The sequence below is a fragment of the Coloeus monedula genome (genome assembly GCF_965178545.1).
Source record: "Coloeus monedula genome assembly, chromosome: 9".
Lineage (NCBI taxonomy): Eukaryota > Metazoa > Chordata > Aves > Passeriformes > Corvidae > Coloeus > Coloeus monedula.
In genome coordinates this window covers 30,522,418-30,549,912 of record NC_138789.1, presented here as the reverse complement: position 1 = coordinate 30,549,912, position 27,495 = coordinate 30,522,418, and the positions used below count along the sequence as shown (strand labels likewise).

The 27,495-nt window shown below is 45.3% G+C and overlaps 1 protein-coding gene across 1 annotated transcript in view; it reads left to right on the top strand.

Annotated features, from left to right (window-relative positions):
* Positions 1–139: 139 nt before the first annotated feature.
* JAK1 (Janus kinase 1) overlaps positions 140–27,495 on the top strand; it is a 45,092-nt gene continuing 17,736 nt past the window's right edge. The window contains exons 1-4 of the mRNA XM_082287549.1: positions 140–290; positions 23,514–23,593; positions 24,383–24,581; positions 25,728–25,851. Coding sequence (XP_082143675.1) covers positions 23,588–23,593; positions 24,383–24,581; positions 25,728–25,851 — 329 coding nt within the window. The 5' untranslated portion in view covers positions 140–290; positions 23,514–23,587. The remainder of the gene's footprint in view (positions 291–23,513; positions 23,594–24,382; positions 24,582–25,727; positions 25,852–27,495) is intronic.

The following is a 27,495-nucleotide window of genomic DNA, read 5'->3' as shown; positions in this document are numbered from 1 at the left end:
CCACACACGGACCGGACCCACCCCACCGCCTCCCCCCCGCGCTGCCTCAGCCGGGGCGGCCGGGCCCAGGCGCCTCCTCAGGGCGGTCCCGGTCCCGCGCATGCTCCGCTGCGGCCTCTGCCGTGCCGGGACCGCCGCCCTCCGCCGCCGAGCGCCGCGGGCCGCTCCCGGACCGCCCGGCTCCCGCACCGCCCGGGCCTCCCCGCGACCGCACCGAGCGCTCCGGGCTGCCCCGCACCGAGCGCCCCGGGCCGCCCCGCGGGGCCGCCCCGCCGGGCGCCACGGCAGCGGTGAGTGGGGCCGGACGGGGGGAGCCGGGGAGGGCGGTGCGGGCGGCGGGCGCCTTTCCCGGGGAGGCTGCGCGGGGGCGGCGTGCGGCTCTCCCGGCGGCCGCGTCCCGGGCTCAGCGGGGCGGCCGCTCCCGGGGCGCGGAGCCTCCGTGTTCCCCTTATCTGAGAGGGTGCGGAGCCTCTGGTTCCCCTAAGCCAGGGGGTGCGGAACCGCTGAGTTCCCCTGATCCGAGAGGGTGCGGAGGCTCTGGGTGCCCCGAGCCAGGGGTGCGAGGCCGTGCGGGCAGCGCCGGGCCGGGCAGGGCTGTCAGAGCCACGTTTCGGCCTCGGCACGGCGGGGCGGGGGAGGCCGGGGCGGCGGTGGAAGGAACAGCGTTGAAACAGCAGCGGTTCCGGCCGCCGGTGGCTTTGGAGGAGTTAAAAATCTCCCGGAGCCCGTGGGTGAGCGCGGACCCCTGCGAGCTCTCTGTGCTGGGGGAGATCCCGCTGCCTTCAACTCCCGGGCAAGCGATGGGCTTGGGACAGCTGATGGTGTCCAGCTGTCGGTCTGGCAGCTGTTCCTCTGTACGGCATAGAGACATTCTGGGACATCTTCCACCCCCATCTGCCCCTTCCCTCACGGGAGGTAAGTGACAGCTGTGGCGGGTCACCTGTGGCTGGATCTCCATCGCCCCGAAGGATGCGCAGGGATGTGGAGCAGGGAGCCTGGCAGCGGGCAAGATGTGCCGGCTGTACGCCCTTGCCAGATGCCTGAAACATCATTCTGCTGTGTGTGTGCGTGCAAAAACTTTTGCTGTGTTGGATAATGGCAGGGAGTCGTAACTAGATTGGTCTTTAAGGGCTTTTCCAACCCAAACCAATCTATGGTTCTCTAATCGCCTCCAGCTGGTGATTGTTAAAATCCGTGTATGAGGGGACCCAGGACATAAAAATCTGAAGCACACCAAGCCTGCTGCTAATAATGTAGATTGAGGGTAGAAAGGCAACACAGCAGTGGCTCGGTGTGGCAGGAGAGGATGGATCCAGCTCTGTTTAAACAGTCTGTGCTTAGGAGGATGCAGTGTCTGTTCCGAGGGATTAGCGATGGGAAGTCATATTTTGAGGCATGTCTAGAATGTTAAGTGCAGCGCAAGAAAACTTTGGGGGCTTTTTGTGATTCTTTTATTGGGGGAGGCAGATGGAAATAATTTGAAGTTGTGTCCATATTTAAACTTCACTCCAATGAACCCAACTTCACTCTTGGAAGATTCCCTGCAGTTTTATTCCCAAGCGGAGTGGATGTACTTTGGTACTGCTTGATATTAAGTTCAGTTTTGCCCTTATAAGGGGACCGGGAGGCATTTCCTCCTGGCACTTGTTTTTAAAACACACAGGAAGTTGCACCTTGATGTGGGTCTGTGTTAGGTGACACCGAGACAGGTGCTTTGAAATGCAGGGCCAGCTCAGGACACACTCCTCTGGCTGAGCCAACGAATCTGTCAGGCTTGAGATGTTAAAAGTTTCTGATCACAAGCAGATGTTACAAATATTTTTGTCAGTACATTTTTAGTGATTCAGTTGTTAAGTATGTTGCTCATCTAAGTGTCACAGTATCTGCAAGCTGTCCGGAAGCGCAGTGGCACAATGTGTCTCTGGCCTTTGGGAGAGGTGATGTGAAAAGCTTGTAAAAAGCCAGGGTGAGTGAATTTAAACTTGCAAAAGACTATAAAGACAGAACTGGAACAATTTTTAAGTCTGTGAACTCCTGGAAGGTTGTGCACTGCATGGTTCTTTCAGAATTGATTGCAAAGTGGCCTTTTCTGAGAGGTAGCTTCAGTAAGTGTTGAACTGTTCAGGAAGATGCTGTTTCTGTGTGTTCAAATTGTCTGTTCAATGATTTTATTTTAAAAACAATTGGGAAGCAAGATCTGGAGGGACTATTTAATGCTAGAACTTTGAAAAGCAAACCTTTATCAGCTGCATAGCAAAAAGCTGAAGTGCACCTGAACAGTCACTCGGGGGATAAAATCAACTTTCCTTTTCAACTCATTTTTCCCTTGGTCAAACAGAGTCAGCAATTTCACCTTAGTTTCATTCTTTTGCCTTACCTCTTCAGGGCTGGAATAAGGCAGGGTTCTTACAAGTGGTATAAATTCAGGAAGTTTAGACAGACATTTCTGTAGTGGTTTAGTCTTGCAAATAAAGACTGAATTCAGAGAAATGGGATTCCCTTTTTTGTGTAGAGAGGAAAAATCTGTTTTCACAGGTAGCATCCTGACAGCTTCACCTCTTTCCCACCACCTGCTCCCTGGATTTGGAGGTGAAACACCTTTTTCTTCTACAGAGCTGGCCTCAGGTTCTTTGGCACCTTCTGATGCCTGATCTGGCATGAGGAAGAGAGGTTCAAAATTCAGCACCCAGATGGATAATCCTTGATTCTGTAGCTGCGTTGGGTGTGAATTGCAGCAGGAAAAGCTGCTCTGTTTTCATAAAATGGAAGGTGTTTGCGTTGTTTGGAGAGGTCAAAGCTTTCACACATAAAAGCAAACCCTTAGGACTGGTTTTATCGAGGTGTGAAAAGGGTTGTTGTGAGAATCTCTGACCCAGAAGGAAGCTTGAGAAGCCAGATTGTGGAAGGAACACCGAGTTGAGGCTTGGTTCCTGATTTGTCTCATGTCCAACAGCAATTAAAAATGACAAGATGTTTTCTTCTGGGTGAAAAATTGGTAATATTCACGTTGTTCTTTTGCAGCGTGGCCAACAATTTGCAATTCAGGCATTATTCCTGTAAACACACTCAGAGTTGCTCCAGATCTTTGAAGCACTTAAAATGCAATTAGGTTTCAGGTATTGGTAGTGGCAAACACTTGCTAAATTGATAGAAAATGGCTTTTACAGTGCAAGCACATTATTCAGGCAGTTAATGCTGAGAGCTTTCCTGCAATAAAGCTTTTCATGGGCTGGAACTGCTCAGTTTTGCTGCCAGGGTGAGACAGATATGCTTGAACCTCCTCGAGAAGCAAAGTGGAGTCTTAAAAAAATCAGCATTTTGGGGTTTTGGCAGCTGAATTGTCACTTCCATCTCTCACTGTAGTTTCTGTGCAGAACATGGAAGTGACAGATTAAGGGGGTTGTTCCCTTATTTGATGTCTTTAGCAGCACTTTGGGTATCCCATCCAGGAATTTGTTTTACACAGATCCTTCCAAAAAACTGAAACAGTGCTGAAAACTACTGGAAGAAGAAGTTGCTGATGGTTTTCTTGGGCAAAATGGCTGCAATTTCTCTTGACTGAAATGGGAGAGGAGGAAGTACAATTTAGTGGTTTTAATGTCCTGGCCTGTTGCAAACAGGTGGATTTTTAAGGAACATGCCCAGACCCTTTCCTTCATGCTGAAGGGCTTTGTAAAACTGAACAGTTTTGCTGACTAGAGTAATTTTTTTTTTTTTTTCCTTGAACTGGTTATATAAATATGACATAAGTTGCATAACTGACAGAAAAATTGAGCTGCAGGAAACTGGGAGAGCAGTCTCACATGGAAAAGTAAAAGTCTGGACCAGTTACTCTGCATATCAGTAATGCCTTTTACACAGTGTGGGAGGTTTGATAAGTGATATTAATATTGTTCTCTGCATGTGATTATGATTCTGCCTTGAAACTGCTGGCACATGAAATTACTCTGTTTAAAGTATTCTGGGCTTCTTTTTCCCCCCTCTGGGATGTAAAAGGTAATCTAGGAAAGAAAGGAAAAGAACTGGAAGTTGAGGGAAAAGCAGAGGATTTATGCATTATCCTGAAATGTGGAGCAAAGTAGTGGTAAAAGCCTGGGGGGAAAAAAATGGGAGTTTTTATATGAGGAGGAACCAACCTGCAGAGTAAGGTGGGAATAAGCAGAGAGTAGGAAAATTGTTAAATTAAAGTGGTTTGGTGTTGCTGTTGGTCCTGCTTGGATCTGATTGCAAACAGTCTCCTGGAAATATCAAGAAGAAGCCTTTGCAAGGGGATTGGCTTCAGGAAACTCAGCTGTCATAAATCCATGTGTCTGGTAGCTTTGCTTTGTGATGCATTTTACTGCTACTCCTTGGAAGCAGGTCTGCTGCATAGAGGGGGCTCTGCTAATAAAGGGAATTCATCAGTTCAGTTCAATGCAGTATTCTGTGAATTTTGAAGCACGCAGGGTTTGCCATGAGCCAGGAGTTTGGCCCCAGTTCCCAAAGGCATAATTCCCTTTGAACACAAAATCTGACAACTGCTCTTCCTACTTCCAGGAGAAAACTCCTAAAGGGAATTTACACATTTCCTCCAACTGTGCTAAAACCTCCCTTGTTTGTAGAGCGAATCTGAGAGGGGCTTTGGCTTGTTAAGGCCTCAGAATATGAATATAGTTCAAATTTTTAGCAGTTTTGGACTCCAAGTGCTGTTTAGACTGTTCTTGTGTGTTTCCTGTCACTTCCAGCTATTCCAAGACTGAATGGAATCTGGCTTGCTCCTCGGGAGGCCCAGCTGGAGTTTAGCAGGATACTGAAATATTAAATTGTATTGTGATACTCCATAATAACACTTTAATGTGGTGCATATTCTCTCAAAATGAGTTTATTGGTCTTTACTGCAGCTCTTTTAAACCACTTCATTTTCCTGGCTGGAAGCTGACACTGAGCTAATATTGACTGATGACATTTGGAACAGAAGAAGATTGTTGTTCAATTCAGGAAATCTGGGAAAAACCCTTAACACCTTGTTTGTGGAGGAGGAAAAGGACAGATCTAAACCTTCTACTTTCTTTAGATAAGGAAAATGGAGGAGACAGTGCTCAATCCATGACTGGGCAGGGGAGGGAGGAGAGGAAACACAATTTGTTTGTGTATGGACTCAGTTTTTCAGGAAATGAATTTGGCAGAAGTAGCTTTTATGTTCATTTTGAGCCACCAGTAGCATGGAGAGATACATTAAACAAAACAAGCCTGAAAAACCTCAGCACTTGGACAGTCTGAATGACTTCCTGGTGCTTGCCATCCGTAAATACCTGGCTCTGTTCTCCTCTGGATTTTACTGAAGTGTGATAACAAATGCAAAGCAGGTTTTTTTATTCCTGTGGGTTGTTTTGGTTGATTTCTTTTTTTCTTTTTATGAAGATGAAGTAGTTGTAGAGCGCTAGATGTTTAAGGAAAAGAAAAAGGTATTAAAGGTACCATCTCAAGTGCTGCATTAGGCTCAGTCTTTTGTATTTAAATCTATTTTGCATGGGTTGTTTTTTTTGTCCCTGGAATATCAAGCTCTTACCATCTCAAGCTGGTGGCCTCCTGCATGGAAAAAAGGGGTGGCCACTTTCAGTGCTGAGGTTTTGAATCCAAACCAGCTGGAAGGTGGCATTGGCAGGTCACTTTGTGTGATGTTTTCTTGTGCACTCAGTGTTTCGTGTTTACTGCAGATGCACAAGAAATAACCTTTCATTTCCTGGACACTTCTGTATTTCGCTTTTCCTCAAAGTACGGCAAAGCAGTAAACTTGAAATTGCTGGGGCTGAGAGTTTAAAAGTTCATCAAGGGCCAGAGATCAGGGAGCCTGACCTGTGTGTATCACACCCTTGTGTCAGCCTGTCACAGCTCTGTCACAGCTCTGTCACTCTGTGCTACAGGAATTACCCTCCCTCTGGGGAAAAAAAAAATAAGAGGATTACAAGTTCACTGTTTGTCTCTTTGCTCTTTCCTGCTCTTGGCTTGTATTGCATTTATATTATTTTTTTTTTTCTTCTACCCTTCCTTCTTGTCCTTACTACTCAATCTGAAGGAAGAGAAAGGCACGTTTTACACAAATTACACTTTGGTAATGAAGTAGCAGCTGCAATTCCCAAACTTAGCTCGTGCTACCTTCCACTGTTCCTACTGGCAAAGTCTGTCTGTGCTCTGCAGGCTCTAATGGACACCACGTGCTCCCGCAATGGGGTTATAACCTTGTAACTTTTCTGTTAGGAACCTCAGGGTTTGGCTTAAATATCTTTTATTTCATATAGATATTGATCTGTAGAAGTCTCTTAATAACTCCAGGCCCTAAAGACAGGGAATAGTCAAGAGCTCATCCAGATTCTGGAAGGTCTAGTCGGAGACAAGGAAACTGTGTGGTCCCTGATTTTTGGTAGGATCCTAACAATTCATTGCCAAGGAAACCTGTGCTTGTGCTCGTTGTCCTGAGGGGAGCATCGAGGCTGTGTTTGCTGATGATACAGAACAAAGCCCGGTGGCCTGATGGATGCATCCCATGGTGATGCAAATTGCTGGCAGGAGCTTTGCCAACTGCGATTCTCCCTGGAAGCCTTTCTTTTACCACGTGGGAAAAAACCAACGTGCGTACTTCTATACCAACAATTGTTTTAGGAGGAATTCATGGCCTTGAACAACTTTCTTGTAGTTGTGGGGTTGATTAACAGAGGAGAGCCTGGGTTTGATTTCTCTGTCAAAGCCACACGGGGTAAGTGAAAGGACATATAGGGATAGCTGGCTTAGGGCTGCATTTTTACCAGAGAACAGCTATCTTCTGCCAAGTTAAAAAAAACCAAACCTCCTGTGGGTTTTACAGTCCTTTCAGCTTCCTGCTCATGTGACTGACAACAGCCAGGCTCCAGCTATATAAGCAAATACAGCAGCAAACAGGCTTGGCTTAAAAAGAAAGCACCTTTTAAATCCTGAGTACTCACCCCGTGCCTGCACGGCCTTAAAACACCTAAAAGCTGAGGTGCTGATCAGATTAACTTGGCTCTGTGATTAACTCTTCACCCTTTGTTGGGATTGACTGAATGTTTACCTTGCAATTAAAGAGTGTGGTACCTCCAGGTTTAATCAGTGTGTTCTTAGGAGTTTGCTGTTGAATTAAGTGAAAAAGAAGCCAACATTTTTCTTGGCTCCTGGTGTGTGTGAAGGCAGGAGGCAGCAGTGCTGCTGTCCTTGAGGCCGTGGTTTCAGGAGGTTTCTCCTCAGCTCTGTGGGAACTTGGACACTGCTGGGGAAATCCTGCTTGAGGAGCAGCAGCCTGAGCTCAGGTGGAGCAGTTTAGCTCCATCAGGCAGCGTGGTGTGCGCAGAGTTGTTCTCCCCAGACTTGCCATGCTGTCCATGCATTTCCCGTTCCTACAGAACCACCCCCTCTCTCTGTACTTAAACTATTAATTTTATGTGACAAAGGCAGGACCTGCCAGCCTGTAAATCTGCCTCTGCAGGGAGAGAAATCTGCATCCTGCATCACTTTCACCTCTTGATACGACCTCTCATTGAGAGGTCCTTGATTTTGCTTCTTGCTTTGTCTGATGAACAAACTCCTTAGGACTTGTTCAATCCACTGTGTCCTTGTTGCTTAACTGCTTGATGAAGTTTAATTAGCAGTTAAACTGCTGTGCTTGTTTGTGTGCACACTCTGCTGGCTCCCCTTTGGCTCTGGAATTCTGTCCAAGCTCAGCTTTGCACACACGAGTTGGTGCCTACCACTGAAATTGAGTTATTACATAAAAAACTGGATTTCTCCAAGCTTTGTGGCGAGTTCAGACTTTGAAATGCAGCTGAGATGCAAACCACTCTTCCTGGTAATTTCGCTGATATTGCAAAGGTTTTTGTTAAAACCACAACTTTTTCCAGCCAGAACCAGGGAAAAGAAGTTTTTTTTGCCTTTTTCAGCTCACATTTTGGAAGCTCTTTAATCTGCAGTAGTTCTGCATTTAGGGCCAGGCCAGCTGGCAGACGTGCACATGATCACTCAAAATGTCCCATCCCTGTTCTGCTGGGTGGGACAATTCCTTTTTTAACCCATAAACACTGGTAACCACCAGTGAAACAGTGACATCTTCACCAGGCTCTGTTGTACATCTGCTCACAGCCACAGGAATTGTAGAAATGTTTTAGGGTATGTTCTAATCACCAAGTTATCCTTTAGAAACAAATCCTCTCTCTTCTACATGGTTTAGAAGTTTTCAAAATCAGTGGAGATGAGCAGCTTTCCCAGGCCATTTCAGGATATTTATTTATTAAAACCTGGTGTTGCTCAGTTCCAGACACAGGGAAAGTTGGGAGTGGTTAATTAGCAGGGAAAACTGTCATAATGATCCTTATCTTTTAAACAAATAACACACTTCTGGTCCTATAAAGCCTTTCTACCTGTCTGTACTCATTGGGAGGGCACAGCCTGAAACAGAAATGTGTAACTAATTAAATCCCAGCCAAAGGCTTAGGAAGCAGCTTCATGTGTTGTATCTCTGTGTGATAGAGCTTAATTTTTTAGGGTTTAGTTTAGAATCAGACTCTTAAGGATAGGGTTTAGGCCATGCCTCTGTAGAGAGCAAGGACTCCGCTCCATGAGCATCCCAGTATAAAATGGGCTAAAATGGGGTCATTCCCTTTCCCCCCATCTGTCTCAGCCTCATCCACAGTCAGGGGTGAGCTAGCAAATGAGGATAGGAGGGAAAAGTTCCTTTTTGGGAATTTGACCTGGGGAATCAGCTGATGTGGAGGAGCCCAGTGTGGTGGGCGCTCTTCAGCAGAACTGGTGACTCAGAATTGTGTTGTGGAGTTGGCTCTGGTTGGAGTTTTCATGCTGAGCCTCACATCATTTTCTGAGTTTCCAGCTCAGGTTTGTCTTCCTCGTTCAATTTGCGTTTGATCCTGATCATTTCCTGGAGCTGTGAACTAAAAATATGGACCGGGGTGGGTTTTTATCTGTGAGCATGAGAAATGGGGGGGGAGGGTCAGGCCAATTAATTTTGCAATAATTGTGTTCTTTCTTCTTTCATTTTGGAGCCCTGGTCTTGTTCTAAGTCAAGGGCTCTGACTTTAAGAAAAAAAAAAAAGGTAATTTGGTCAGGATATGTTCTTAATAAGACAAAATGTCATCTTATGCTTAAGGAAATAAATAATTTGTACACCAGTCCTCTCCTTAGGAGGCTGAAACATCTTTCATGTAGCACTTCTGTAATACATAAATTTTCATAAAATTAATACCTCAGACATCCATTTTTACCTTCAATTTATCATTGGATTTATTGCCAGTTTGGATGTGTGTGTTCCAGTCCTGTCGATAATAACTAGCAAGGAATGGCTGTTACTGGAATATCTGCAGTGCTGATTCCCTTCCCTTGCCCCAGCTGTTTGCTCTCGTGTTACAGTAAACAGAAAAGAATTCACTAGATCGAAAAGTTGTGGCTTTGGCTTCTGTAATTCTCAATTAAACTTCCCTCATTCCCAGCTGAAATGGCAGGGTGGCTTTTCCAGAGCTTTTATCCAAGGCATTTTCCCTTTGGGGAAGGTGTCCCTGCCCATGGCAGGGGGTTGGAATGATGAGTCCTTCCCCGTCCAAACCATTCCACGATTCCAGTGCCTGGGTCAAGCATGTGATGAGAACTGGCAGAAAACAAAGTTTAAAGCAGCCTAAATGAAGTCCTTTGCTCTGGTTTCAGCAACTTCTGGTCACAATCCATTAGCTCCGAGTTTCTTGGGATAAAAATAAGGAGTGGGATAGCATTTCTGGAGTGTTCAGCACTCAATAAATCAAGGCTTTTAATACCATCAAAATAAAAATGTGCAGAGCAAGTGTTCTGCCTCTTTCTGGAATTTCTAAGTGAGCTCAGGTTTCCTTGCTATGATTGATGAGGAGACAGTGCCATGCAAATTTCTCTCTCTCAGGAACCGAGTTCTCCTCATGGTGAGTTTGTAGAACAGGCTTGTTGTCTTTTTGTTTAAATTCAGATGAATTTGCTCATGAGAACGTTTTCTGCATGTCTTGTTCCACTAAAATGTCAGATTTTCAGCAGAGCTGGATTGTGCAGTGAGCACTGAAGGGAGATAAAGAATAGACTGTGGACCGATGGATTTCTTGAGCTTATTTCTCTGTAAGAATGAGGAGAATTACTCTTTTTTCCTGTTTACATGGAAAGATGTGTCTGGAGTTGTGCAGAGAGGTGCAGCTGGCAGTTTTTCATTGCAAATAACCTTGTATATTAAGATAACCACCGTGTATGCACAGAAGTCACATACATAAAAATAAACATTGGCTTTCTTATTGCTGGTTAAATATGATTTATGTGCACTTACGTTTGAGGAATGAACCGACTTGACTTTGTGACATAAATACCAAGGCAGAAATGCAGCTTGGTTGTGGTCATTTCCAGTTGTGACACCCAGGGCAATATTTTGATTTGAAAACCAGGTATTTGCCCTCTGTGAGGTTCAAATGGTAGTTCTCATATTGCTTAAGAAAAGTGCTGGAGGGTTGATACATCCAAGTTACTGCAGGAATTACAGATATTTTTTTCCTAAAACTGATTTCTCTGAGTTTTGTCTGAAGCCTCTGGTTAACCTTTCAACACAGAGATCTGCTTCATGTACTAGATGTTTATTTAATGTGTACTAGAATATTCTCTCAGCTGTTTAAATTCTGAAACTATTTAAGCATTGTGAAATGTTTTTTTAATGGACTGATGCATTTTGAGTCAGTTTTCGTGGGATAACAACACTCTGGCAATTGCAGTGACAGGGCAGTGGTTTTTGAGCCTCCCAAAAATCCAGAGGTTTCTGTAAATTGTGGAAATGCCTGATGTGGGATTGCTAGTTTTTGTAAGGGATGAACCAACAACAAGCTGAAATTGGAGGTTTTGTTGTTCACATTCCTGTGTGTTAGCTCACAATTAAATTTCTGACTTGCTTTTACGGCCACAAAAAAAGGAAGTTCTTTATGGAGAAGAGAATTTAGAACTGAAAGCCCCCTCGGGCAGCTCAGGACTGTGGTGTCCTCAGTTTGTGCATGCACAGGGCACCTTCTGCTTTTATTTCTCATTATTTTCTCCAGGACTCCATGTACTTTACAAGGGGATTTGCTTCCCAAAGTGGAATTTGTCGCAAGCGCTGCCCACTGCAGTTAAATATTTATTGCCCAGAAATGCTGTGGTATTTGCAAATTGGCTGCAGCCTTGGAGCCAAGCAGGAAATATCCAGATGCTTCATAAAAGTTCCTTTTTTCCATAGATTTTGGGTTGGAAATCCAGGCTTTGGAATTGTGACTGTAAACCAGCCAGTTTCATCACAGTGGATAAAAAAGGGGGAGAGTTGTGATTTGTGATTTAAAGTTCCTCAGACTTGTCTCTGTCTCTATCTTTCCCTCTGTCTTTCCAAATTTCCTGGCTGTGGAATTCACAAACTTCCCTTGGAGCCCTTCTTTTCCAGCCGTGTTCACTCCTCTGACTTCTCATTTGTAGAAGTATGAACAAAAATCCCCAGGGAGTGTGAAGCTGCACTCACAGCTCAGTTAAAATTAAAACCAAGTTCTTGCAGCAAATCGTGGATTCTAAATTTACCCTCCCTACTCCCTCAAAAAAAAAAAAAAAAAAAAAAAAAAAAAAAAAAAAAGGAGAAAATTTCGTGTCTCATGGTCTCTGAGGCACAAAATGTATTGTTACTTCTGGTATCAAGTTCAAAAGGGGAAATACGAAACCCCAGCTCTAGAGCCCAGTTCCTGTTTTTCTCACTTGACAGTTTGAGCTGGGACTTGGTTGCTGCTGGGTTTTGTTACTTTTGGACGCAGGCAAATGGGTTTTAATCATTTACAGGTGGCTTAGTCTGGGCTTAACGTTTATCTGTCCTCTCTTTTTTCTGAGTTAAGGTGAAAACTTCACCCAGATGAGTGATGTTCTGCTTTTTCTGGAAAAAAAAAGAGCAGAAAATGGTATTTTTTTAAAGCTAGCACAACATAATGAAGAGAAAAAAATTAATAATTCATTCATAGGTCCATAATAGAATAGTGCAAGTGTAATACTCAACAACTTCCAGAAAATAAAAAGTATCTTTCCTAAAGGTTTCAGGATTTTTCCTCCTGTGTTTTCTTCTCCCTTGATGTCCAAAACAAGCCACTCAACCCCAAAAGAAACTGTTGTTATTTTGGCAGTGAGAGGGGAAGATGCAATAAAAACTTGATGTAACTTGTGAAGGATTTATATGATGATTAATATGATTCCAACATTAACTCAGTGCTTTGCTACCCCTGGCCTCTCTCTTTTCTTCCCTTTGCCATTTTTTATGATCTCTTTTAAGGCATGAGCATCACAAATTATTGGGTCAATATCACTGCAATTCTGGCAAAGACTTTGGTCTATATGACTTTTAAGCACATAAATAGTTCTGGAGACCTACTTGTGTATATAAAATGTACAGGATCACATATTACCACCTCTAGTGCCTACGTAGCATTGATATCTGATTAACTTAATTAATCTCGATTAAACTTTACGTCTGTCATGAAGATTTTTTTAAAGGCTTTTCTGTTCTCCTCTGTTTTCATGGTAAATGTACAAAGTATAAAAGTTACGAACGTAACTCTGTGGAAATTCCCTGTATGTGAGCAGCAGTTCCTGTAAATAAGACAAAGACTCGCTTTAGGAGGGGTTTTTTCTGGTTTTTGTGTGGTGCGAACAACAAAGGGCAGAGATCCTGCATTCAGAGAGTCTGTGATCACAACTTTGGGATTTCTGAGGATGATCTTGGAGGGCAACTCAGTAATTCAATGTCTTGGAGGGCAACTCAGGAGCTCAATGTGGCTGCAGTTAAGGGGCAGAGGGTAGGAAAGTATTTTCTGAAGCCAAATCTTTGGGAGGTGCCTGTTAAACTTTTGGAGAGTGATTTCAGCATGACAAACCCTTAATTTCAAGTCCTTTTTAACACTGGCTTTCAGCAGCATAAGCCCATAAATGACCTTCTTCAAAATGATCCCTGAAGGCTGAAAGAAGGAGTAGCAAATCCTGCAGAATTTTTCACGGTGTTCCCATGACCCCTCTGTCCTGGAGCTCCTGAGATCAGCCAGTGGTGTCCAGGGTGTGAACCAGGAGAAGTCAGAGCCAGCCTGGGAAAGCAGACATGGCAGGAGGGATTTGGGATGAGCTTTGGGATGAGTCACCCGCGTCTGAGTCAGTGCTAAAAGCCATTGAAGAAGAGTGGCACAGCTTAGCTATTTTTAATATTTGCTTACTCACATTTACTGTACTGAGCTCTTTACAGGAAAGGTAGCTAAGAGCTGTAGTGAGCTCTTAAAGCCACTTTCCATGGCAGCAGCTCCTTTAATTGATTTGGGCTGATGTCTTCAATCCTGCCTTTTCTGAGCTTTTAAGGGCTGGGCATAATTCTTGTGCTTCATGCTTCCAGAAGTGCTGCAGTGTGAACTCACAGGATTGCCTCGGGACCTGCAGGGATAAACTGGATTTCAAAACTAGCAGGAGCAGCTTGGTAGTACCTAGAAGTGGTTTTTGACCTCACCAGGTGGAATTTAGTCTCAAATGGATTAATACATAAACAAACCATTCCAGGGTTTCAGCCACGATGGAATAAACAAATCCCAACTTTTCTGTTGCAAACACAATCCGTAGGGTGCTGCCCCTCCTGCACAGCAGCACGTGGAGCTCTGATGGCCAGGAAGGTGCAGCCCTGGCTCTCTCCCTCACAGGCAGAGCTGTTCTCCCCTTTCCAGCTGTTCCCAGCTGTGCCTGCAGCAGGAGGAAGCCGAGCAGGTTGCTTGGGGTGCGTTTGTGTCACCGAGTTCAGCGGTGGCTTCCTGTTTACTGCTGCTGAGGGAGGGCTTGGCCTGGGAGCAGAGAAGGTGCCGGAGTGGCTCGTGGATTTGCTGTTAGGCAGGGACTGTAGCCATGAGTTGGGGATTTTGCAGTGGAATCCCTGTGCTGGCTGGAAGTCGCTTTCTTTTCGTTTTGCTTTTCTTTTCAAACATTCCCTGCTGCACAACCAAATTCCTTGAGTTTTGTGTTGCTGCCGGAGCTGGGAAGGGTGGCTGGGGTCCCAGCTCTGCACAGCAGAGGTTGGTGGGTTGGATGGGGATAAACTGGCTCTGCTGGAGCTGTGGGAGCTGAGATAACTCCTGTTACCAGCCTCCTGGGAGAAGGGCTGCCCTGTGGCTCGTGCAGCCGAGATCCTGGGAGAGCAAAGCCCAAAGATCCTTCCCAGCAGCAGGGAAATGGTCTTGCATCCAAAGCTGCTCTTGAGAGAGGGAGGCAGAGCTGCAGCTGAGAAATGTCTGCTGCTTTGGGCTTCTGAAATAAAATCATAACTGGGCTGAAAAATTAACTGGCCGTAGACTTTTGTGAAACTGCTCTTGGCCAAAGCAAGAAATGGAGCTACTGTCAGTTTTCATAATACACAGACAGTGCTGGGAATGCAGATAGGCTCCTGGAAAGGTAGAAGTTCACATTCCTCTCATGATTGTTGACTTTTAATCCTGAAATATAGAATAAATGTTTGAAGTTGGGTTTTTTCCAGCTTTCCTGCATTGTGTAAGACTCCGAGGGTGATGATTCTGGAGTTAAAGACCACCTGGAGCTTCCAGGCAGCCACTGCAGAAATGGCACAAGCAAATGTTTTCTAAAAGGAGAGAAATGAGTGAATTGTAAATAAACATGAGATGATTCAGCCCTACCAGAATTGTGTAGAAGAGTTGAGTTGGGTTGTTAACCTGGCAGAGGTGTGAGGCTCTCTAGGGCAGGGAAGTTGTTGGTGCCAGGCTGGAATTGCTGTTGGGGTGAGATCTGTGCCAGGTGTGAAGTGTAGCAGAGTCTGTCTGGGGTTGGATGGGTGCAAAGGCAGCTTTAGGCATTCTGGGACCAAACCATCAGTGACAGGAGAACTGTGCAAGCTGCAGGACAAATGATCAAATCCATAACCCAGCAGGACTCCCTAAGGAAAGGAAAACAAAGTCCCACTGCTTGTCACTGTGCACTGAAGCCACTCATGTGTCTCACCACCTGTGGACCACTGTTGACACAGCTCTCATAGGCAAACATGTAAAATTTGCTCCTATTTAGCCAGTTAGTTAAAAATAGTGGATGTATTTGTCCATGAGATTGAATGAATTGAGGGTAAATATTTGGTTTGCTTGCCAGGGTGGTGCTGGGCTACAGCTCATGGTTGACAGGAGACTCACACCAGCAAACTCTTAATTGTAGCAGCTGCTCCAGAGCATTCCCAGATAAACTGGCCTGTGAAAATTCATGGCTGAAAATGATAGGCAGAACTTTGGGTGGTTGAAGAAGATCTGTAATGACGTGTAGGGTGTCTCGAAGCACTGTGTGTGAGGGGGTGGTGCTGGAAGACAGGACTGGATTTACAGGTTCCTTCTGCTGCTGGTGGCAGAGCCTGCCGTGCTCAAACACTGAATTGTCTTGGTTAGCTCAGGAGATAAACCTGACAAATAACAGGGTGTTGCTCTGTTTGAGGCAGAAAGCAGCTGTTAGATAAGACTTCAACTGCAGCAGCTGGCTGTTCCATATTCTGAAGGAGCATCCCTAGGAAACCTTGGGAGACGTGTCCTTAGTGTCCCAGAGCAGCCAGAGCTCAGGCTCTGCTTTTGGCCACCAAAGGGAGGCACAAGGATCCTGGGTCTTGGCAGAGCTCGAGTTGTTTACTGAGACAACTTCCTAAAGGCTTCTTTTGGCTCTCACAGATTGGCTTCTTCTGTTTCAAGTGGCTTCTGCCAGTTTCCTTGTGTTTGATTTTTGGGAAGAAAAGAGCCTTCAGCTGGAAGAAATTACAAGTTTTTTCCCCAATCTTTGTTGCAGTTGGGATCAGAGAAAAACAATTTACGGTGAGATCTGAACCATGTTATTTCTTTATTGTCTTCACAGGTGGTATTTAGGGCTTAGCTCCTCTTTTTGAAGGTGGGAATATAAGGATTCAGAGTAGGCAATGTGAGGATTCATTAAAGCCTGAAAATATAAAAGCAATTGCAAGCAAACCAAAGCATATCCTGGGGGAGAGTTCACTCACCCAGATTTGAATCTGCAGTTTAAAGAGATGAGTTTAGATGCAGATGTAAGATCTCTTCTCAGTCAGAGGACTTGGAAACCTCATTTTGGTTCAGACGAGTCCATTAACTATCCCAATTCCTTCCTCTGACTAAGAGGGATGAATGTCTTCACAGCCAGCCATGCAGACAGGTGTTCTCTGGTGATTAATAATAATAAAAAGTAATTGCTGTGTGTGTTCATCCCAACAGATGGGCAATAAATACCTGTATTTCCCACTTGTATTCAAAACTATGGCTTGGTGGCATTTGGTTCTTCCTTGGGTTGTCCATGTCTTACCATGAAATGCTTGGGCTGCTCACTATGTGCCCACTTTTCTAAACTGAAAACATTTTTTTTCTATGCACACCAAACCAGTGTAGCCCAATAACTCCACACAGGATTTTTTTGGGTTGGAAAAGTCTATATTGTTCACTTTCCATTGAGCCTGAGAAGATCTTGTGCATGTTTGTGACTACAGTTGGGGGCTACGAGGATTACAGCAGGGTTTTACCTTAATAAAAGAGGAGCAGAGAGCACAGAGAGGGCTAAGAGACCAAATTGCTCTCTAAATCCCTAGTTCATTATGGAATTGTGTGGTTTTCAACTGTGTTATGGCAGGAACGTTTCTTGGTTAGGGGATATTTTTGTTGGTGGTTTGCTCTTAACAGAAGGGTGAACAAAACCGGTGAAGTTTTGTTTGCTTTTGTTTGGGCCTTGTTTTAAAGGGCGAGCCCTTAAAAGTGAACTTTAACAATATCTCCTCGCCACATTAAAAATAAATAAAAAAGAAAAAGGCAAACCATCAAAAAAGTCTTACCAAAGTGCAAAGCCACCACAGGAAGCACATGACTGCCAGCAGCCATCTGGGGGGTTTGGGTGCTCTGCCACGTTCAGAGATGTTGACCACGTAGTGAGAACCTCTTTAGGGCCTTTGGAAGGATCTTAAATGGCAACAGGTCGGTGACATTTATTTTGAAACCAGGTTGAGTGCAAGAGGTGCCTCTGTTTGAGTTTCTTCTGCTGAGGGAAAGTTGGGGTTGGTCCTTGCCCTCAGGAATCCCTGCTCCGTGGGAGGAGCTGGGATGCCCTCACAGCCTCTGGGCAGCTCAGCCCCTGGGCAGGATGGTGCTGGACTAAAGGAATTTTGCTGCTGCAAAACCTCCCCTGTTGCTTGTTCCTTCTCTGACCTCCATGTGTGTGGTGGCTGATGGTGGCAGGGGTGGCAATGAGATGATCTTTAAGGTCCCTACCGACCCCACATCGGTGTTTTTATGGGGGGGTGTTGTAGGGGGTGAGGAGTTTTGCTCATAGCCGTGCTGCCCAGCGAAGAAGGGCTGGAGGGAACTGGGCTGAGAGCCTCCATTTCGTGATTAGATGTGAAAATGAAAAAGGTCAAGAAGAACATCTGGAGCTGCTCTCCAGGAAGTGGCTGCAGGGCCGAGCAGGAGGGAAGTGTCCGCGTGTGGTTTGTGAGCCGGGAGCCCCGCTGGGGTGGCTGTGAGCCAGCGGGACCTTTGCAGCAGCTCTGTGGTCACCCAGTCCCAGCTCCTTTGCATGTTTTACACACTCAAACTAGAAAGCAAAGCCCTTGAGAAGTTCACCTCCTCAGGCTGGTGGGGCTCGGAGGAACTGCTTCCAACTCTCTCTGTTAGGGATGTGGGAGAGCTGGGCTTTACCAGTGCTGGCACTGATTTCCTGGGTAAGTGAGCAACTCATTTGATTTCTCCTCTACTCATTTGCAGAAAGGACTTGTTGAGAATGTTTCTCACCGGTCTTGACTTTGCTAGACCTCAGCTGGTTGCTTGTTTTGGTTTGTTTCTTACTAAAGATCTGAGGCGCCGTCGGAAATCCGGGTGCTGTCGTAATAAATCCGTGCTTGCTTTTTCCTTAAAAGCCAGTGAAATGTGGGATTCCCTCGTTGAGGAGCACCAGTGGGTCATGGAGGTGGTTGTTGGGGTTGTTTTGCAGCAAGCTCCCTTGGAATTGTCTAAGGAATCATGCAGTGGAACAGTGTGGAACAGGTGCCAGCATGGCGCATCTGGGCCCTGGGGATCATCCCATCTCCACCTGCACAGCCTCTGGAGCAAATGAATTTTGTTAAGTGAATAAGGTGAGGTGGGATGGACTCTGGCTTATAAAACTTGGCTTTTAGGAGAACTTGGAGCTCTGAGAGCCTGTAGATGCATAACGAGTCCTCAGAGGTTTCTTCATTAATCATTTCAGCATGGTGGGATCTCTGAGATTTTAAGGCTCAGGAGAACAGGATGAAGTGACCTCTCTTGCTCCTGTCTGGTTAAAGAGGGGAGGAAATCTCCAGTTACAGACCTTCATGTGCAAGGTGTGAACCATGAAACTGCTTCACCTCCCTCCTGGTGGCTTTCCCTGCTTTGGAGAACTCCTGGAGTTCCCCAGAACTGCCCTGGCCTGGTGGCTGCTCCGGCCACGTCCCCACAGGCTCAGCTGTGTGATGATGATGTCCCACTCTGGTCCCCGAGTCAGCAGAGAAATGGCACGTGGTGGGGGGGGGGGGGTTTCTTCCATTCTGTTCTTTCCCTCTGCTGCCATTCTGATGGATCTGTACCACGGCTGCAGGGTGTTCTCCTCCCCTGGGGAAGGCAGAGCTGTTCCCTGCCTTCAGCTCCTCCTCGTAGCCCTGAGGGCTGTGCTGGCCTGAAGCTCTGCAGCTGTTGCTGTGTGACCCCTGTTCTCTCACTCTCTGTGCCTCATTCCCACTCATTCACTTCCATGGAGGCTTTAACTTTTATCTGCAACGCGTCCGTAGCCCTGCCCCAGTGACCTGCTGAGGGTCACTGCCACGTCAGCCCGGCAGGAGCCAGCTCTGCACAGCCCTTAACACTTTCTCTTAGAGGAGCCTCGGAGGTGTTGGCCATGATGAGTAATTTCCCTGGCAGTTTTCCCACACGCCTGAAGTGCCCCTCAGGAAACCCCTGAAATCAGCGCGGTGCCACCGGGAAGAGGCCGTGCTTCCTGGAGCTCTGCTCCATTGCTGGGAAGGTGGCGTGGCTCTTTTCCAGAGAACTTCCATCCCACCCCAGAGGTGCAGACTGCCACGGGCGTGGGGATGAGAGGAGAACATCAAGGAAGGAAAAGGATCATTAATGCCGTGTCCCAGGCAGGAATAAAAACAAATTGTCCGTGTAAATCACCCTAAAATTGGAATGCCACTTCAGCCCCGTTAGCTTTATTGTCAGGCTGATGCTGGTTTTTAGATAGTTGGCTTGTGAGGAAAAACTAATTACAGAAAAATCAGGTCGTTGTTGGAAGGGTTCAGTGATGGCTTCTTGAGGCTTGAGACCTTTGCCTCCAAGGAAATTGATCCTGGTTTTAAGGAGAAGTGCTTGGTGTTGACTACACAAGGATGTAATAATAGGTTGTAAGCCTCAAGAATTGTGTCATTTAAAGTTGTTTTTACACCAGAAACTGTGGATAAAAGAGGATTAAGTACACCTTTATGAGCTATAAAAGCTTAGTTGAAGATGCCCCTGCTCACTGCAGAGGGGTTGTGACCTTTAAAGGTCATTTCCAACCCAAACCATACTACGAAAAATTGGTCATTACAGAAACCCAGCCTGTATCCAAAGGAAAATCAGGCTGGGAAGAGCAGGTAATGCAGAAAACAAAGTGATTTTGTGTTTGTGTGCTCCTGCATGTGCCCCAGCCATTACAGGCAGAAAATAAAGGTGGCAAATTAACAGCCAGCTCTCCGAGAGGGCTGAGCAACTTCTTCCCATACTGGTGACACGTCATGAAATTCAGAGAAGTGGCTGAAACTGCCTTGGAAAGGCGCAGGAAACGAGCAGGGTCACTCCTCAGGGTGCAGCAGAGGATGGAGTGAGTTTGTGAAGCTCTGGGTAGGCACAAAGCACTCAGAGAACACACCAGGAGCTGGCCTCCTCTGCTGCTCAGAGCTGGAGAGCTAAAAATGGAAATATTTGGTATCTGTTAATATTAGCATGCCACTGATGAAGCTGGCTGGTTTTCACTTCTTGAGAACTTTGCTGCACATGACCCACTTTTGATGAAAATTTCCATTCTGCGCCCTCTTGGCCCTACTCTAAAACACAATTTTGCAGCGTGGAGCGGTCGTATCACAGCATGGACTGCACAGAAGAACCCAGGGGAATTAGTAATTCTGGTTTGGGGGCAGAGGTGAGCAGTGTGTGGTGAGCTCACTGAATAAAAGCGTGAAATAAAGACAATAATCAATAACTGAAACAAATCAAATGTACATTTGGGGAGAGGATGCCGTGGAGAACAAACAGTGTGTGCTCATGGATCCAAATTTTCAAGGAGTCTCTAAGAGGTTATGCAGGATTAAATGCATGCCCTGGGCTGGACAGGATGGGAAAGGTTTATTGGGGAGTGTGGTGAAAAAATAATAATAATTGAGAGCTTTTGGGCTGACATTAAAGTATAAATAGTACAAAAGTGACCTGATGCTTAAGGAAAACTTATCTGTTCCTGTATTGGGATAAGCAATCATAAACATCCCCAGGCCATGGCCATGTCAGGAAACCAGAAACTAAATGGGCTGAGAGGGCAGAAAAGAAGAAGAACTTGAAAATTGTGCTTCAAAGTGAGTTTTGGGTTGGTCAGATTTTATCTGGGATTTTCCTGTACTCATATTTTAGGGGCTTTTGCTGAAAAGGTTCTGAAATGGACCTTGCATCTTTGCATTTGGCTTCCAGGCTCCTGGTTTATGGTGAAGTGTGGTGTTGGTGGAGCAGTATCCTTCTGGTTCAAGGAGGACTTGCAGATAGTTTCAAAAATATTTGATTTCTGCGTCTGCCTGTTCTTAGTTTTCGAGGTGTGCCCAGGTTTAAAGGGGTTGTTTAGCAAATAGTGTTGTACATTTGGGTTTTTTCTTAAAAATGCTGGAGCTGCTGGGCTTCAAATGTAGCACATCCTAGGCAGGAACTTGAGTTTTTACCAAATATTATTCTCTCCCGAATATTTTAATAGTTTAATGGCCAAACTGATTTTGAACAACCCACCTTCAGCCTTCCCTCCCCCTATTTTGTAACTTTTCCTCTTTCTGATACCAGAAGTGTGTGAAGGCTCTGTCTGGGTGTGAGGAAAAAAAATACCTTCCCTGGGATCCAGCTCTGTTCTTTGACATCATCCAAAGAAATCAGATGTGAGTTTTGGCAGCTGTGGGTTCATGGCTTTGTGTTTGTGCCCAAAATCTCTCCACTGTGTGGTGGAGCCTTGGGTGAAGGATGAGCCATCCCCTCCCACTGCTGGTGTTGCCCCGGGCCAGGGGCGTGCTCACGCTGCCAGTCAGGTTCTGGAAATACAGCTTTTGAAGGAGGTGGCAGAAATCCCAGAATCGTGGAATATCCTGAGCTGGAAGAACCCTCAAGGATCATCCAGCCCAGCTCCTGCCCTGCTTGGACACCCCAACACCCCCAAATCCCACCCTGGGCATCCCTGGCAGTGCTGTCCAATCGCTCCTGGAGCTCCGGCAGCCTCGGGGCCGGGACCATTCCCTGGGGAGCCTGGGCAGTGCCCCAGATGTCTTATCCAGAAGGATCCAGGGAGAAGCAGCCTGGGAATCTGAAATCCAAAAGGATTCCATCACCTGGCTATCCTTGTCCAGCTGGGCAGTGCATGTATGTGTGGGTCAGGATTTTAAATAACCAGGAAAAGCCTTTGCATGGGGGTGAGTGGGATCTCAAGAAGAGCCATCCTGCATTCCCAAAAATACTCTGGAGGGTGCATCACAAAGAACTGTTTCCACTGGGAGAAATGGAAATGAAGTGAAATTAAAAGATGCCTGAAAAAGGCAAGTGCTGTCCTGTCAGTCAGCAGGGACTGAGCACATCCCTGCCATCCTGGGATGTGTCCCCTGGGCAGGGAGGAGACCAGAAACTACACAAATAACAATTCTCCACTGAGCCTCTGAGAGCTTTTCAGTGGCAAAGGGTAAAAATCCCCTTCACATTTCAGAGATGAAGCATTTCAGTGTGTGGGCCTGGTGAGGGATGCTCCGACAGAGCAGGAATTTGTCTCGGTCAAAGGAGACTTTTTGGAACATGGGGATGCATTTTTAAAATGTGAATCCCTAACAATGAGCACGGGAATGTCTGGAAAGCCCATTAGGAAATAATAAATCAGAGACTGGATGTTGGTTTGTTTGGTTCATCCCCAGAAGGTTTTGTAAATGAAGCAGCACTTAAGGGTTTTTAGGATTCTGGGAATTGCTAAAATCAAGAGTAGGAGCTTTTAACCAAAGCAAAGCAGCACTGTTGGAAAACAAGAAGTTTGATTTATGAATCTTTAAAAGGCAGTGGTTTTATATTCCCCCTCACATTTTAAAACATCTGGACAGCCTTTTTAACGTTAGGCCCACACAGACACTGAAATATATGGAGCTTCAGTTATCTGTCATTTAAAAGGGGGTGGTTTTCATGAGATTCAAGTTCATATTTTTCACCTTTAGTGTTTCAGTTTTCTGGTGCTGTGCAGCAGTAATTCCTAGCTTGTCTGCATATTCCAAAAATCAGGCTTTCAGTTACTTCTTCCCCATATTATTGCCAAGGGAATATGCCTGGAAAGTCAAATTTAGCATTCAAGTGGCAGGGATGGCAGGAACACGCAATTTAATTGGCAATGTGTGCCAGGCTCTTCAATAGAATTCTTTTTCTGGGACAGTATCACGTTTGCTGGGCTCTTCCCAAGCACGAGGGAAGTTGTGTGGCACCATCTGACTTTTTCCAGCCTAAGCCTCAGGCTTTTAAAGCAATATTTGCTGCAGTCTGCTAGGTCAGGTTAAGGCCCCACACTGGTGAAGCAAAAATAATAAATACACCTTTAGTTTAAACACATTTTGGCAGAGATGGGGGGAGGAGGAGGGAAAAAGGAGGGATGGAGGCTGGAAGTGGAGGCATCTTTCAGCCTCAGATGAGTGATGGGTGAGGTTTCCCAAACCAGCAGCACTGTCAGTTTTAGTTTAGACACACTTTAAATGATAATCTGGGAGGGGAAGAAACAGCAGAGAGCAGGGAAGGATTGGAATGAATATCTAATAAAAATGTGAGGAATGGAGCGACTTCAAAAGTCCCAGAGGAAATAAAGCACAGGGGAAAATGTTCCTGTGGTGTCACAGCTGAGGTTTGTGATGAGACCAAGCCCAAACTGAAAATAGGGGGAAAATGCAGGGAATAACCAAAGCTTTCCCTGGGATTTTTGGTTGCATCTCAGACAGTGCCCCCAAAGTGTCAGAGGAGATCAGTGGACGTGCCCAAACTCCTGGGTGGTTCCTGGGACTGGCTTTGGCTGAGACCAGATCCAGATCTCAGTTATAATAAAGGTTCCCTGGGACTGCAGGTGGAATTTCATCAGCCTGGCCATTTCATTTGTGCCTCAAACTGTACAAAGCCATTCCTGACAATGCCTATTTTCCCTTTTTTTTCAGTCAAAGTGAAGCTGCTCCTGGGGAGAGTGAAGACAACCCATTTCAGTTGTGTAGAGGATCCCACAGGCACATAAATGCAGGTGTGTTGGCTTTGGGGGTTTATTTTTTATTTGTTTTTTTAGTGGGAGGATTAATTTCATAAACTATAAAATTGGTTTTGTTGTTGATTGAGCTGAAGTTTAGAAAAACATGGAACAAATAACCCAAATAACTTTCTGCTCTTTCTGTTTAAGCACTGGGTGCTTAAATAAAACACAATTTTCTTTTGAGTCAGAGCTGCCCTGTTGTGCATCCTTGCTAATCTAAAAGCTCTTGCATTAAACCCACTCAGTGCTACTCTTTCCTCCTGGAGAGAGAGAGAAGTAGTAATAAAAGATAAATGCCAATAAATCTTATAAAATACACCATGACTCATAAAGTGATGGGAGTTTCAAACACAAAGGGTGAGAGGGGAGAAAACAGTGAGAAGTATTTTGCTGTTAAGGGGTTGTAAAAATAGAAGCTGACTTTTTAAAAAAGGAAACATAAAATGAGCTGTTTAAATCACTCAGTCTCAAGTGTTGTTTTCCAGCCAATTAAGTGCTGAAGGATATGAAAGTTGTGCTTTACAGTGAGAAGAGAAACCTTTCAGAAAAGCTGTGGAGCCACCAGAAGAGAAGGGAATGATTTGGAGCAGAGTTCCCAGAACCAGAATAATCACTGACATTGCTTTTTTCCCCTTTTCACCTCGCTGGCTTTGAAGAATCAGCTTCCCACCTGAGGATTTTGAGAGCCGTGGTGCCTGGCCCCTCGTGCCAGCAGTGATGGATTTGTGTTCTGGATTCAGCTCCCCCTCACGTTTCCCTTTGCTCTTTTCCCTCCTCTCCCAGTATCTCAACGTAAAAGAAGATTGCAAAGCCATGGCTTTCTGTGCGAAAATGAGGAGCACCAAGAAAAATGAACTCAACCTGGAAGCTCAACACCAGGGGCTGGAAATCCTCTTCTACCTGCAGGACAAAGCCCCCATTTGTTACTCCAGCGGCGAGTTCACCTCGGAGGAGCTGTGCATTGAGGCTGCCCAGAGGTGTTGTGAGTATTTGGGTTTATTTCAGCTCAGCACCCAAAGTGAGGCATCCTCTGTGTGTCCATCAGAGCCACCCTGTCCCAGTAAAGCCCCACAAAGCTGCTTTTACCTCGTGTGCATCCCTCACGTGTCAGGGCCTGTCCCGTGCTGTTCCCTCTGGGCTGGGGCTCAGCAAAATACCTGTAATTCCACAGGAAAAAGTGGATTTAATCTCTGTTGGATCTCATAAGCCAGTGTGCTTTTGTATTTACGGCTCTGGGGTTCTTTCCTGCCCTTTCCTGTTCCCCATGGAACACCCAGTGTTATCCAGCTGCTGTGGGGGTGTGAACAGGTGAACTGGGCAGGAATTTTCCTGCAGCTCTCAAATATTTCCTGTGCCTACATCACCTGGATTCTTGTAATAGCCTTCAGCTCATTTGCCTAATTGCTCCTCTTCCATGGGAATGGGTGAAAGGATGGGAATCTGCAGGACAAACCTCCTCAAATGATTGTTGTTTTTTAAGAGATTTAAGCAAAGTGAGGGGTATTTAACACCCCCCTATTTATGTTGGTGTGCAGGAGCTGCTTTTTTAGGGCTGTGAACCCCCAGATGGTGCAGCTGCTCCCAGAACCAAAACAAGGAATTCAACCAGACCTGTAAACACAGCACAACATCGTTTAATCTGGGAGGGAGGAAATGCAAAGTTAAAGCAGATCAGCCCATTCATATCAAAGTCTCTTCTTAGCTGGAAACCCCTCTGGGGAATGACCAAAGCTTGCTTCTTGTTTGTTAAAATCTCCTCTTTTACCTCTGGGGGTTGAATTCATTGGTAAAATAAAGCTGAGAACAAAGGGGTGGGTTTGGTAAAACTCCCATTTCTGTGACCTGGACAAAATCAAGGTTTTAAGTCACTTCTCCTCAAGCTCAGACCTTGGCAAAATCAGGATTTGGGAATCACTTTAACACCAGAACAATCTGTTTAATACACCCCACACCCAGCTGAACCAAGGTGACAGCTCCACCTCAACCTTTCCTTCCTAATGTTTGTTTTTATCTAATCCCAGTATCAGTTTCTCTTCATGATCCAATATTTGCTTTATGCAGTTGTGTTTTGGGGTGTGGGTGTGCACTGGAGCCCTGTGATTCATCCCTTTGTGTGTTTTTGTGACAGCTGTGTCCCCTCTGTGCCACAACCTCTTTGCCCTGTATGATGAGAACAAAAAGCTCTGGTATGCACCAAACCAGGTCTTCAAGGTAGAGGAAAAATCATCCTTCAGGCTCCATTATCGCATGAGGTAAGGGAAAACACCTGGAAAATGATATTTCTTCTTCTTCTGAGCTCCCTGAAGAAGCAGGGAAGCAAAACCAAAAGCAGCAGCTTGCTTTGCACAGCTTAGAGGAGAGATGAGCAGCAGGAGCTTCAAATATCTCCTGATTTCTTTGCATCTTTGGGATTCCACCTCAGAAAAAAGGCCCAGAAGGTGAAAAACCACAAGAAGTTCTCTTCACAAAGCTGGCAGTGAACAAGGTCAAAGTTAATTGGAAAATTGGCTCCAACCCATTGGGTCACTGTTTTTCTGGATGAATTCCTGTTTGAAGTGTTCCAATTCCCTCTGAAGTCAGTGGGAGTTTTACTCTTAAAAGGAAAAAGCATCAGGCTCTTGCTTTTGGAATTCTCCAGGACTGCAAGGGATCTGTGGGACTGGGCTGGGGAAGGTTTGGAAAAATGAAACCAGGAGCCAGGAGAATCCCAGGATCTTTGGCTCAGAGGTACCCCCAGGTGGCATCCTGGAAATCCAGCACAGGCATTACTGAGATTTGGGGCTGAGAGGGTGCTCTGGCCTCAGCCAGTGGGAATGAAGGCAGGAATTCTGAGCAAGGAAAGTTTTCATCCTTTTAGGGTTTGATAGAAATCTAATTCTGCACATTTTTGCTTCTGTTTTTAATTATTATTTTTATTCTGACTCTTCATCTATCAATATGAGCTTTAAGTGCAGGATACAGGTGAAAAATACACGAAATAAACTTTGCTTGCAGGAATAATTAATCCAGAAACTCCACAGATTAATTGATTCTTCGAGGGACAACTGTAAGAAAATAACCTTGTAAATCATCTTCACCCACCCTGGGTCAGTTTGGGGTGCAGGGAGATGCAAAGAGAGGGCTCTGCAATGTGATTTTTGGATTCCAGACTGGAATTGTTATTGTTGGATCAGCTGCTACAAGGAAAAATGACTGAACTTTGCTTTTCAAGTCATGACAATTGCTGGTTTTGGAGGAGGAAGAGGATGCTGTAGTAGTTTTCTTTTTTCTTTTATTAGTGTTATTAATGCCTTAACCCTGGCTGATCTCAGATTTACCCAGCTGTGATGAGGTTGGGCAGATAAACACCACAAAATAATGAAATTGAGAGACTCTAAAAGGTTTTTACAGAGCACTGGGTGCCCTTTCTTGCTCTGAGATCAGCCACAGTAACAATACCCTGAATAATAAAAATCTCTGGTGTAATGTGAAATTTCCCCTGAGCCTGAAATTCTTTGTTTCCCTCAGTAAAAGAAAGTGATATTTAAAGTGCAGTTGTGGGGATTTAATCCTTTTAATGAATTAAGAACTCTTGAATTTAATTAATTTTTAATAATTAACTTTTAAATTTTAATTAATTAAGAACTTTTAATCCTTAAAACCCAATTTTTGCTGTGTTTGGTGTTTTTGTTCCTGCCCTGGGGGAATGATGGGAAGCACCTTCCTTAAAATTGCTTAAACAGCTGCCTCTTAAAAAGAATCTTTGGTTGTTCATAACCCAGAAAGGTGATTTAAGATAATTAATGACTCCAATTCTTTTGTTATTTCCTGAAAATAATTATGAACAAAATTAATTTGTGCTGAGCTTTATTTTCTGCATTTTTCCTGTTGCACCATTTCGTAGAATGAAGCTGTGG